The 14,084-nt window shown below is 36.9% G+C and overlaps 1 protein-coding gene across 5 annotated transcripts in view; it reads left to right on the forward strand.

Annotated features, from left to right (window-relative positions):
* The window catches only part of ldb2a (LIM domain binding 2a), a 576,008-nt gene that overhangs the window by 448,838 nt on the left and 113,086 nt on the right, over positions 1–14,084 (forward strand). For all 5 annotated transcript variants that reach the window (XM_069925127.1, XM_069925126.1, XM_069925128.1 and 2 more), the window contains 2 exons: positions 3,320–3,492; positions 7,330–7,452. In XM_069925127.1, the coding sequence (XP_069781228.1) occupies positions 3,320–3,492; positions 7,330–7,452 (296 nt within the window). The remainder of the gene's footprint in view (positions 1–3,319; positions 3,493–7,329; positions 7,453–14,084) is intronic.

The raw sequence follows: 14,084 nt of genomic DNA on the forward strand, positions 1-14,084 counted from the left end.
GCTGCCCAAAGCCCACAACGGACAGGCATTACTCCGACCCTTGTGGGTACTCCTTTGATATGAAGAAAATTGGATGAGTCAAAGGAAGTTTTATTAAAAGTGAGAATAAGTTCTGCCAGGTGGAGGTGGATGACTGGTTAGGACTCTTGTCAAGAAAGAAACAAAGGGCTTTGACACCTTCTCTATGGGGGAAGAGATTGGATGTCCATAGTGAAAATTAGGTGGTCAAATTCAGGAAATTGGAAGTCATTGAAGAAATGGAGGGCATGTGAAGTATCGTGAATGTAGATGGGGAAGGATTGCACCAGTGGAGAAAATATGGAGTCGAGGTAAGATCATACTAGTTTGGTGGGGCAAGAGCAAGTGTAAACAATGGGCCTACCTGAATAATTGGGTTCAGTAAGAGGCAGAACCAGGTAATGTTGGAGTGGAGAAAATATGGAGTCGAGGTAAGATCATACTAGTTTGGTGGGGCAAGAGCAAGTGTAAACAATGGGCCTACCCGAATAATTGGGTTCAGTAAGAGGCAGAACCAGGCAATGTGGGAGTGAAAAACAATCAGATTGGAAGATGTGGGAGGGAGGTGACAAGAGGTGATGAGGTTGAAGATGATGTTGGAGACAGTGGCTTGATGTGCTGTAGTGGGGTAAGTAAGATGAGGTGTCGTCTGGCCACAGCAAGGTAGAGGTCAATGTGCCAGACCACAACAGCACCACCCTTGTTTGCAGGTTTGATAGTAAGGTTGGGATTGTTGTGGAGAGAGTGAAGGGCAGAACATTCAGAGGAGGTGAGAATGGAATAAGAGAGGGTAGTGGTGAAGTTTAGACGGTTCTTGTCTTGGTGGCAATTGAAAATAAAAAGATCCAGAGTGGGCAGCTAGTCCGGATGAGGTGTCTAAGAAGAAGAAGAAGGCTTAAAGCGGGAAAAGGGGACTTGGGTGAGGAGGTGGAGAGTCACGGTGTGGAAGATAGAAGAAGAGTTCGGCATCGTGGCGTGTGCGGAACTCATTAAGGTGTAGGCAGAGGGGGATGAAGGTAAGATCTCTACTGAGGACCATGTGCTCTGTCTCAGAGACGGAAAGACCTAACCTGTAACCTTTTTCTGTGACTCAGTTCTTCAAGTCCAGCAACATCCTTGTAAATTTCCTCTGCACTCTTTCAATCTTATTGATATGTTTTCTGTAGTTATGTGACCAAAGCTGCACACAATACTCCAAATTTGGCCTCACCTATGTCTTATATAACTTTACCATAACATTCCATCCCCTATACATAATACTTTGATTTTTGAAGGCCAACATGCAAAAAGCTATTTTTACAACACCATTTTCAGGGAACTATGTATCTCTATTCCCAGATCCCTCTGTTCTACTGCACTCGGCAGCACCTTATAGTTTATCATGTATGTTCTACCTTAGTTAGTTCTCCCAAAGTGCAGCACCTTATACTTGTCCGCAATAAATTTAATCTGCCATTTTGCAGCCAATTTTTATTTCCAGTTGGTCTAGATCCTGATGCAAGCTTTGAAAGCATTCTGCCTCCAATTTTTGTGTCGTCTGCAAATTTGCTGATTTATCACATTATATCAAAGGACAATGGACCCTGCACTAACCCTTGAGGCACAGTCATCGCAGGCCTCCAATTAGATAGGCAATGATCTACTACCATTCTCTGGCTTCTCCAGCAAACCTATTGTCTACTCCAAATTACCACCTCATCCTGAATACCAAGTGGTTGACCTCCCATGCGGGTCCTTGTCAAAGGCCTTACTAAAGTCCAAGAAGATAACATCCATGGCCCTGCCTTCATTTCTTAGTGGTTTGTACCTTACTTTTGTTTTAAAAAAAAATGCTTTAAATAATTTCTTTCCAAATAATTTACTTGCATCTTTTTTTTGAAAATTTATTTAATTATTTGAATCATTACAGAAAAAAATGAATAAAACATTAATCAAATATTCAAAGCCAATGATATAAAAAAGTACTTTTATATTTTCTCCCCATCCCCCTCCCACCCAAAAATAAGAAAAGAAACACCTACCATTTAATATACAATAATATTAGCATAGACAATCATTAATTATTATTAAAAATTACTAATTAAGAGGAGTGGATAAGATAGAAGAGGTGGACGTAAAATTATCCATAAAATCCATATATGGTTTCGAAATACTATAAAATTTTTCAACTTGCTTCCTTAAACTATATATTTTTTTCCAAAGGTCTACAATTTTGCATTTCATTATACCATCTACTTATTAGCACTTCTCTACCATCTTTCCATGATATCGCTCGACATTTCTTTGCCGTTGCTATTGCAATACTTAAAAAAATTTTCTTGGTATTTGTCCAACTTCAATTTTATATCCTTTCCATAAATATCTACAAGTAAAAATATTCTTGATCCTTTGGTATCTTTATCTTCATAATTTGCCCTAATAATAATAAACTCGGTAATTTACTTGCATCTTGATCATTTTTACATCTCTGAACATGTGAAAGCTGTTCAAATCTTTCTCAGCTGTGATGGAACTCAAAGGTCTGCCCCGGCCTTGTCTTTTCTTTGTGAACGTTCTTGGGGTAGGTCTTAAACATTTCAGTGTTTCACTGTCTGCCTCAAGGCTGTTTGATCCTTCAAAACTAGCCTAGTAAAATATGTGGAACCAGTTTGTTATTTCCCAAAGGAGGAACATTGCTTCTGAGTCACATCCGCTTCTCATTTCAGTGGATTCCACTTTAATAGCTGCTTAAAAGCATAACATATTCCTTTCTTACAATTAGGTAGGAATTCTTATGAAAGAAGTTGGTACCGTGATGGTGATAGAGAATGTACTGGAATAAAACTGCTATTGAAAGAAAGACAGCAATGAGGAGAAATTCTCCAGCTTTTAGTACAATATTTAAAGCTGTAACTACAATGGTGGGATTCAGGTTGCTTTATTACTATCTTTAACATTAGCCAAATATTCTCTTAATATTCAGTGTTTTTCTCTTAGGATTTTTGTCAAGATCATATAATAAACAATCGTACATTTTCCCAAAATAATCAATTAGAGCAAATAGCATTTAAATCATTTGAGGTATTTTTTTAAGTCAATAGTGAATGCTTTGATACAAAATTTAAGCATTATTGGCATTTTATCATTTGAGACAAAGGAATGTATGCATTTTAAAATAGATTTCATTCTGAAAAGTATAACATGCCATTTGGCATTTTTTTTTGGCTAAATTCAAATATTTTTGTGCATTGAACATGAAAAATAGTGATCAGGATTGAATTGTCCTTAATCCTGTTTATTTTGTGATTTTTCTCTTCCACAGCTATCGGAAGAACGCTTATTCCTCGATACTTCAGTACAATCTTTGAGGGGGGAGTAACAGATCTGTACTATATTCTTAAACACTCGAAGGAGTCTTACCACAATTCATCCATCACGCTAGACTGTGACCAATGTAGTATGGTCACCCAGCATGGCAAACCCATGTTTACAAAGGTAAGAGAAAGAGGGAAAATTGGTGAGGAGGAAGAAAATAAATATTTAATGGAGGTTGATGAAATATAAACAAGTTAAGCATTCCAGATTATATGATGGATTGTCATGTCTCTCTGTGTACTAAATACTAGAAGGTCACACAACATCCATCTTAACACATTTTATAGGTTCTCTGCATCAGAGGGAGTGGATTGAATGACAGTGCAAGGTATTTAAAAACTATTATGATCAAAATTTGTGAAAAACATAAATATAATACAAAGTGAGTTAAAAACACAATAAGTTAGGGATAATTAAAAACATTAAACTGATGCAAATTGTATATTTTTGAAAAACTTGCCTCTTTGTTTGCAGACTTGGAATCCCGATTGAAATTAGGAGGGTTTCAGATCTTCCCCCATTTCCAACCTGATACTAATCTAATAGTTGATTCCCCAGCACTGAAGTGCAGCGAAGTCCAGCAATTGACTGATGCAGACATACACCAAATCCTTTGTAGCTTCTCCTCCCTGAAATTGTCAGTATTCTGGGCTCCTAGCACATATGTCTAAGTCTGGGACTAGTTTCAGTTTGTGCACTGAGAAGGCATTAGCCATCACCATTGAAACGAAGGAGAGAAATCAGACACTGAAGGCTCTATGAATATGAGGGTAGATTTTCAAAGAGTGAGACCGTGTGAACCTACTGACCAATAAACTTGCTTCAGTTCCGTGTTATAATAATAACCTTAGTTTTTAACCATAATCCTCTCTTAAATCAGATTTCAATTTTTTTTCAAATTTTCAAATTTATTGTCAGAGTACATACATGACATCACATACAGCCCTGAGATTCTTTTTACTGCAGGCATGGCAGAATTATCATAATGGTAGTGCAAAAAAAAAAACTGTACACAGCGTATACTTGTAAACAAAGAACTGTAAACAAATAATGAATGTAAATTGACTGTGCAATACAGAGAGAATAAAAAAATCAATAAAGTGCACATGTAAGAGTCCTTAACTGAGTCCCTGATTGAGTGTTGTTGAGGAGTATGATGGTGGTGGTGCAAGTCTTGTGGCACCTTTACTTCTTTGCTGATGGCAGAAATGAGAACAGAACATATACTGGATGGTGTGGATCCTTGATGATTGCTGCAGCTCTCCGACAGCAGTGTAATATGGCAAGACCACTGATTTCCTGTTGTAACTTGCCACAGTTGGTCAGAATGATGCAAAATATACCAAAAAGTTTAAAGTACAAGTTGTGTCTAATGCTTATTGTAGTTCTATGATTTGTTTTCCATTAATATGGGGTGGAAATTGTTCTGGACAGTATTCATGTATTAAATGTCAGTTTACTCATAGTGAGTGGACATTGTTAACACAGTATAAGAAATTATTTCTAGTTCTACAAATAAAACTACGTTACTATTCTGAAATAACCCAAGAATATTTCTCATCAAGTAAAATAAAACCTACCTTCCAAAATACAATTGTCGTCGCTCTTGAAATGTTACATATTTGTAATTATCAAATGTACTGTAACCTGGATGACAACTTTACTTGGGAATATCAGTGTAATTCTGAATAAATTTGAATCATGTCACCATTTGTGCCTAACAGCAGAAACTCTTATTTAATGGTTCCTAGCACAGACAGAAAATATTTTATTTCCAAGTTGAGTTGAATAGGGAGTTGGGGAGGAGACTTGTTCCCAAACTTCTTCCTTTGGTGCTGTATTACTGTACATGAGGAAGTGCATGAGAAAGGGCAGGATTCTTTCGTTCATTTATTTTCTATTTTTTTCCTGTGTAAAATGGTAGCAGCAGCCACACCATACAGTAATGCAACAAAGTCAGTTTTAATATTTGATTTGAAGGGATGATGATTTAATCAAAGTTTTAAGTAGTAAAATCAAATTCGACAATACAGAGATTTTGTGCCAACAACACAGGATGTGAAGTCCTGCAGTCTGCTCATTGACAACGTTAATAGCCATGCTTGATTGCGCACTACTTAAAATAGCCATCCAATTCACCCTTACACTGGCTTCTGTTTCCAATTTAGAAATTTAATTCCACATGCTCACTACATTCTGAATATATTAATTAAATTTTGAATTCCCAATTCACATCCCTTTTCCAAGCTTGAGACATGCCTTATGGCAAATTTGTGGCAGCGTTGAATAAATTAATAGAGTTAAAATTTTCTATTCCCTTCAGCACTTTGAATATTTTAATATTATTATCCACCCCACTACCTCAGACCCATTCTCTCCAAATTTTAGATGTTTAAAATTAAGTATTGACTCCATTGTATGAATTAAACAAAAATTTCCTCTAAAACCTTGGTTATATTTGCAAAATTCATTCTTTCAAGGAAAGCAGGTCAGATAAGCTTTGCCGGAAAATGACAAAAACATTGTGTGAAAATGTGGCTGCTAAAATTGTCCAGGTACTTCAATTAAAAACAATTACTGTTGTTTAGTGTTTTGGATTTGAGAAAGACATGTTGTCAAGATCTTTCTTTGTTAAATTGTATCACTTTGTAGAACATAGAACATTACAGCACAGCACAGGCCCTTAGGCCCATAATGTTGTGCCAACCTACTAAAAACCTACCCTACCTCATAACCTTTCATGTGTCTGCTAAGAGACTTTTAAATGTGCCTATTGTACCTGTCTCCATAGCTACGCCTGGCAATGCATTCCAGGCAATTATTACTCTGTGTAAAATAAACTTAAACCTGACATCTCCTGTTAATTTTTCTCCCCACATTTTGTACAGATGTCCTCTGATATTTGTTATTCTTGCCCTGTGAAAAACAAACTGGCTGTCCACTCTATGTATGCTTCTCATAATCTTGTAGACCTCTATGACTAAATGGTGGTGATAGGGTTGACCTTTGCACTGGGTAAGTAGATGCTTGGGCAAGTGCTGTCTGCTCGTGCAGTTATGACCTAAAAACTCCAGGAAACGAGAGAAAATTTCCAAAGCAAATCCACGTAACTATTGCACATCAGTTCTTTATTTCTGTTGTATTAACTTTTCAGGTTCTTGGATATAAAGTTCCAAGTGGGTTTGTGCAATCCCAACCCACTTAGCAGATTTTTGTTAATGCATGGCGCAAACGGTCCATGGGTTAGCATGAAATTTGGCTATCTCAAACCCCATATGGATGTCTGGTATGAAAATTGAACTTGTCAATTGGTGTTCTTCACAAAAATTGGAAGAAGGACACATAATTGGAATAAAGGTGGGGAAAGGTTTATTTTGCATTTAGATATGTTATATGTAACATACAGCGTATGGTGGAATTGCATATGCTTTCCAAGCCTAGAAAATCACCCTGAAGGTAATATTTTGATTGAAATCTTCAAAAAGTATGATTTTTTTTTGTATGCAAAGTTTTCTGCTGCAATGTGGTGAAGCCAAGTGATGAGCTGAACACTTGCTAGACTCTTTCTTGTTGATCCTCCAGAGACCATCTGTGTTGGGAGCATTGATTCTAAAAGTCTGCTGGAATTGCATCTTTCTAGTTGCCATGCCAACTATTCAGCTGGTTCCCATTGCCATGGTAATAAAATGTCACAGCTCAGAAAACCGTAAAACGAGTTGAGCAAAAAAACAGCAAATGTTTTCTTAATTGCAACCTTCTAATATCAAAGACATTTTTAAGATCAGAGTGAAAAAGGAAACCTGTATCATAGATAAATTAGTCAAAGTTTGACAGAAAACCCATATTGTTCAATTTTAAGACTATATTTAACATTTGTGTGCTTATTTTATTTTGCTGGAAAGATGTTTTCTTGTGTAATTTTCTTCACTCTTTCCTTCCTTCTAAATCCTGGTGTAGGTTTGCACCGAAGGGAGATTGATTCTGGAGTTTACGTTTGATGACCTGATGAGAATTAAGATGTGGCACTTTACCATCCGGCACTACAGGGAGTTAGTGCCACGCAGCATTCTTGCCATGCATGTAAGTAGCACCAATTCATTGCTCCCATGAAACTTTTTTTCATTTAAATATACAGCATGGTAACGGGCCCTTCCAGCCCACTTGTCTGTGACTCCAAATACACCAATTAACCTTCAAACCCTGTATGTTTTGAACAATGGGAGGAAACTAGAGCACTCAGAGGAAACTCACACAGATATAGAGAGTGCGTTCAAATTCCTTACAGACAGTGCTGGATTCGAACCTAGGTTGCTGGCCCTGTAATAGCGTTATGCTAACCGTGCTGCCCATATGTTATCTATTGTCAAGCTCCAAATGGGCCTTTGAATACAGCTTTACCATTCTTGATGTAATAATTAGGGCAGCATGGTTAGTGCCATGCTGTTATAGCGCCAGTGATCGGGGTTCAAATCTGTGCGCTCTGCCTTTAAGCAGTTTGCAGATTCTCTACGTGTCTGTGTGGGTTCCTCTGGATTCTCCGGTTTCCTCACAACATTAAAAAACATATAGGGGTTGTAGGTCAACTGGGTGTAATTGGATGGCACGGACTCGTGGTCCGAAAGGGCCTGTTACCGTGCTATATGTCTAAATTAACTTCTTACATTTTACCTTTTTACAGAGATATCATCTGATAGTTTGTGGTGATTCTTGTCATAGCGAAATGAGCAAAAATAAAGGGAAGCCGAACAAGTGCAATTTCTGAAAAACAATAGAATTCTAATTAATTCATTGGCTGAAAAACATTAAAGTGAAATGAAAAATGCAACAGAAAAGCAAGATTTCTTTCTATAATCTTTTCACACAATGAAAGCGATTGTAATTTAACACATCATATAATTTGCTTGATGTGTCTGCATCTCAATGAGTGCTGCCTGATTTTCTAATGACAAAGGCAATAAGTGAGTTTGCAATTAGAATAAAAAAGAAATAAATTTAACACTAATTAAATATGCTATCTAAAATTTATTTATTTCTGGTATTCATATTTTAACGAGGTCTTGGGAAGAATATCATAAATTTATTTCATGGGGCGTGGCAAGATGGCGTAGAGTCTAGACGTGTAATCTCGACCTCTCTGGCTGGACTTTTAAGTACCCGTTTTTTAACCCTTTGTCTTCAAGTTTAAACTTCTTAAATTTTAGTTTAAAGTATTAAGGAATTATTATGGCCTTTGATTAAACCTCAAGTGCAGAAGAAGTTACATTTTCGAAGTACTGAAGATTTGGGGCCAAAACAACTTGCTACAGGCTCAGGTTTAATTTCTTCAGTGCCTAAACTACAAAGCCTGCCTGAGGGAGCTGAAAAAAAAATGTCTACTACTCACCAAATGAAGGGTAGCGCTGGAATTACCCGTTCTCTGGAAGAAGGTGCGTGTTCCCATCTAGTGGATCCCGATTCTGGCAGCCTGCCTATTTTAACGGAGGGAGCACGCAGGAAGACGACTCCATTGTCTGAAATGTTTCTGGCAATGCTCCAACCTGAAGATTTCGATCTCTTCCGTGATTTTTTGAAAAAACAACAAGCTGCGGAGGGAGGCCAGCGTCGACCCCCTGAGGAAGTCGGGGTGCCGTCGCTGGGAGTCCAGACCCGCAGTAAGACTGTTAAAATGCCTTTTGTGGAGTTGCAGCAGGAGCTACAGTTACCTGGTTCTGCCACTACGTTAGAGAAAGCAGGGCTGGGGCTGAGCTTTTCTGAATTACAATGTAAGCAGTTAAACGCTGTCATTCAGCCTATAATGAATGAGTTGGCTCAAAGGATAAGTTCAGAATTGAATACAGTTAAAACATGTGTAGAAGCATCTTGTGAAGATTTTTAAAAATTTCAGTCTGCTTTTTTGGAATGTCAACTACAAGTGGCTTCTAATACAGAAAAAGTGTTGAAGGTTGAAAAATCTGTTATAGAATTGCAAGAATGTGAGAAGGAGTTAAAGAGGAAAATAGACTATTTGGAGAATCAAAGTAGAAGGAATAATGTGAAAATTGTCGGTTTGCCAGAAGGTATGGAAGGACGAGATCCTCTTCGTTTTTTTACAGATTGGGTCCCACAAGTACTAGGGCAAGAATTTTTTTCTGAAGGCTTGGTATTGGAAAGAGCTCACAGAACTTTAAGGAGATCACCTTTACCTGGTCAGCCACCGAGACCTGTAATAATTTGATGTTTGAATTATTTGGATAGAGAAGCAATACTTCAACTGGCGGTGCTAAATGCGAGAAAACGACAAACTCCGTTATTGATTCAGAATAGCAGAGTTTTTTTCTATCCTGATTTGAGTCAAGAGGTCATTCAACATCAACGTAGATTTAATCCATTTAAAGAAGTTTTGTGGCGTAAAGGTTATAAGTCTACTTTTCGCTATCCGGCAGTGTTGAAGGTGTTTCATGGAGACTATCAATCTCGGTTTTTTGAGGATGATCATGAAGCAATGATTTTTGCTGATTCATTGCCTGATATAAGAGGACAAAGACGTAGTCCACCATTGTCACCTAAAGAAAAATCTGGTTGTTCTGGAAATGGAAGAAATGGTAGAAATGGGAAAAACGGGAATGGAAAGAGTCCAACTTCTTTTGAAATGGGATCTTCGAGTTTGGAACCTCTTGGATGAATAGCAGAATCTTCTTATTCTTATTTTACTTTTTATGTTATTATGATATTTTGAGATTATTTTTTTTGTTCGGCTGGGGAGGAAGAGATTTGTTCTGGGTTCTATTAGTCATCAGCCACTGGTGGATGATCCACACCCAAATTTTGTTTAGAATTTTGTTTAGGGGTTTTTTGTTAATTTTTTCTTTTTTTTAAATTTTTATTTTAACTAGCTTTTACTTTGTGATTTTTTTTTTCTCCTATTGGAGGGCTTATATACGATGATTTGAGTTTTTATATAAAGATATTATTGGTCTTTAGTAATATTAGTAGATATGTTAAAGTTGAGGTTTGCTACTTTTAATATTCGAGGTTTAAACAGTTCGATTAAGCGTAATGATGAGGGACAGCTATGGTATTGATAAGAATTCTTTGTTTCTTTATTTTTAAATTTGATCTTTGGTAAAATGTGTGTTTGGTAGCGATATGATTTTATCTGAAATGATTAAATTTGAGACTTTTCTTATGAAGGTAGCAGAGAAGGGTTATATTTCATTCATGTATTAAATATTATAGGATGGTATGGATAAAAAGGGTTGGGATAAATCCAAATCTGTATAAGATTAAAATACCTTTAGATCTGATAGTATCTTTATTAGGCAGTTTGCAACCTCTGAAAGGTTTGGGATTAGATAAATTTCAACTTGTTTTTGTATATTTAGCATTATTTGTAGAGAAAAACTGTATTGTTAGTATGTGGAAAGATACAAATATGATTGATATTAATAGATGGCATAATGAGATGACATACTGTTTAATAATGGAAAAAATTACATATGTTTCACATGATAACTATAGCTTTTTTATTAGTAAGTGGTTGTTATATTCAGAATATTTACATTTCGATTTATGTTGATTAGATTTTAAGAAGTATGTTTAATTTTTCCTTAATTTTTTTTTCCTTTCTTTATGACTCTCCTTAGGAGAGCTGGCTGAAGGGGGGGGATTCTTTTTTTTTCTTCTTTTTTTGTTTTTTTTCTATAAAATATAACATTCATGTTTTTGGTTTATTGTTGTATATGTTATTTACTATTTGTATTTTGAATGAATAAATAAAGTTTAAAAAAAATTCATTTCATTTGCTTCTTATGTCCATAAACAATGTGCACTCTTGTTAGCAGGAGTTAGGCGAAAAATATTCCAGCTTTTACTTCTACCTCATGTTCTTATTAATAAATCCTAGAAATACTTCTTTATGAAGTCATACCTGTATTACTCTCATTATTATCTCTATTTCATTTAGTCAGATTTGATCAAATTCTCAATTTTCTGTTTTAAATATTTCTTGAAATTTGTATTGTTTGTAGGTTTATACAAAGGCCATAAAAGATAATCCTATCATGTTCAGGTTGATGGTCTATTTTAATTTCAATGAACTACTTGATTGTTTTTTAAAACTCGAAGAATTGTGGAAGCCCGAAATGTTTGTTTTGTACTTTTATCTTTGCTACATAAAGGACATTGTTTAACCTGCTGAGTTTCTCCAGCTTTGTGTTTTTACTTCAAACATGATGTCTGCAGACTTTTGTGTTTTACTTTTACTATTATAGTACAACTCCAATTATCTGAAATCAGATTCTACGAAATCCTCAATTATCCAAAATTTTTTAAAAATTTTGGTTAAACGAGAATATTCAAAATTCTCATTTATTGGAAATTTTTTCAGAGCCAAACTAACTGGGGACATGGGGCTGCTGGTGGTGGCAGCAATGGACCTCGGGCTCCCAGCAATGGTAGCAGCGGACCACGGGCTCCTGGCGGTAGCGGGGACCTCAAGGTCCCAGACAGGAGTGGGACCCTAGGGCTCCCAGCATGAGTTCGGACTTGGTGGGGAGGTATCAGCAATCAGTGATGGCCAGCATTTTTTGGTGAAAATTAAACATTATTTTAGTTCTTATAAAGCATTACCTTGTTGTTTGTTGTTTCAACATTGTTATGAGTGATTTGCTGTTGTTACTGGGCTGTTTTTTTTTAAAAAATGACCGGTTATCCAAAATAATCATTTATCCAAAATGGGACCAGTCTCGACTATAGGTGACACTTTCCAAGTCCTAGCATTTCATAATTTCAAAGCATGTCATCTTCAAGAAAACATGAGGACGATATTCTGAATTACTATCTTATTAATCCAATAAACCAAATTTTGTAGATGCAGCTTTAAGTAGCTTTAATTCATTGATAAAATGGATAAACATTTTGCATAACTGTATTAAGATTTTCATAACAATGAATAAACAAAGCATATATTGTATTTAAAGATATAACGATATTCAACTTTAAAGAGATATACAAGAAGAAATGAGACGAATTCAAAGAAAATGATCTTGAGCTTACGTTCTCTTCCTAGTTCGTCGAAGAATGAGATGCAAGCTCTTATTCTGCGCGGTATTACAACATATTACATCATAATGGTAATACTACAAACAATAGACTTTCTTAAAGAGACAAGCACAAAATTAACTAAGAATCAAAAACACAAGGGTTTTAACCTTTACATTCTGGACCCTATTATTATAATAGACATTAATAACTAATATATAATGATTACTATTAAAAATACAGAAGTTAATATGCTAATATGCTAAGTATAAGATTAGAAATCAAAACTTTCTGCTTCTTGTAAAAGACAGATTTTAGTAATAGGTCAATTCAAATGACCAGTCTTGGTTTTAATCCACACTTGCCAAATGTAACCTTTCTTATCCAAAACTGTATCCACAATTTTCCCCAGCAACCAAGAATTTCTTGGTGCAGAATCGTCCATGATAATTACAATGTCTCCACACAAAATTGCGTTTAGATTTAGATCATTTTTGTCTTTCTTGTAATAATAAAAGATGTTCTTTAATCCATTTTCCAAAATAAATCCACAATAAACTGCACTTGTCTCCATCTACGTCTTGCATAAATATCTTCTTTCTGAAATTGACTTGGATGCATTAAAGGTTTAGATTTAAGAAGTAAGAGATGATTTAGTGTAAATGGGGTTCATCAGGTGAAACTCTATCTTGTGGCAAATTCGCCATTTATTGTTGTGCAGGTTTAGCATTTGCCTCATTGTAAGATTTGTAAGCTCCTGTACGTACATGACAGCAGTGATAAAGATTAGCCCAGTCGGTGTTATATTTAAAATGATATTTTAAATTCCTTCTTTGGCTTGGCTTCGCGGACGAAGATTTATGGAGGGGGTAAAAAGTCCACGTCAGCTGCAGGCTCGTTTGTGGCTGACAAGTCTGATGCGGGACAGGCAGACACGATTGCAGCGGTTGCAAGGGAAAATTTGTTGGTTTGGGTTGGGTGTTGGGTTTTTCCTCCTTTGCCTTTTGTCAGTGAGGTGGGCTCTGCGGTCTTCTTCAAAGGAGGTTGCAGCCCGTCAAACTGTGAGGCGCCAAGATGCACGGTTTGAGGCGTTATCAGCCCACTGGCGGTGGTCAATGTGGCAGGCACCAAGAGATTTCTTTAGGCAGTCCTTGTACCTTTTCTTTGGTGCACCTCTGTCACGGTGGCCAGTGGAGAGCTCGCCATATAACACGATCTTGGGAAGGCGATGGTCCTCCATTCTGGAGACGTGACCCATCCAGCGCAGCTGGATCTTCAGCAGCATGGACTCGATGCTGTCGACCTCTGCCATCTCGAGTACTTCGACGTTAGGGGTGTAAGCGCTCCAATGGATGTTGAGGATGGAGCGGAGACAACGCTGGTGGAAGCGTTCTAGGAGCCGTAGGTGGTGCCGGTAGAGGACCCATGATTCGGAGCCGAACAGGAGTGTGGGTATGACAACGGCTCTGTATACGCTTATCTTTGTGAGGTTTTTCAGTTGGTTGTTTTTCCAGACTCTTTTGTGTAGTCTTCCAAAGGCGCTATTTGCCTTGGCGAGTCTGTTGTCTATCTCATTGTCGATCCTTGCATCTGATGAAATGGTGCAGCCGAGATAGGTAAACTGGTTGACCGTTTTGAGTTTTGTGTGCCCGATGGAGATGTGGGGGGGCTGGTAGTCATGGTGGGGAGCTGGC

This window comes from Narcine bancroftii, chromosome 3 (genome assembly GCF_036971445.1).
Source record: "Narcine bancroftii isolate sNarBan1 chromosome 3, sNarBan1.hap1, whole genome shotgun sequence".
Taxonomy (NCBI): domain Eukaryota; kingdom Metazoa; phylum Chordata; class Chondrichthyes; order Torpediniformes; family Narcinidae; genus Narcine; species Narcine bancroftii.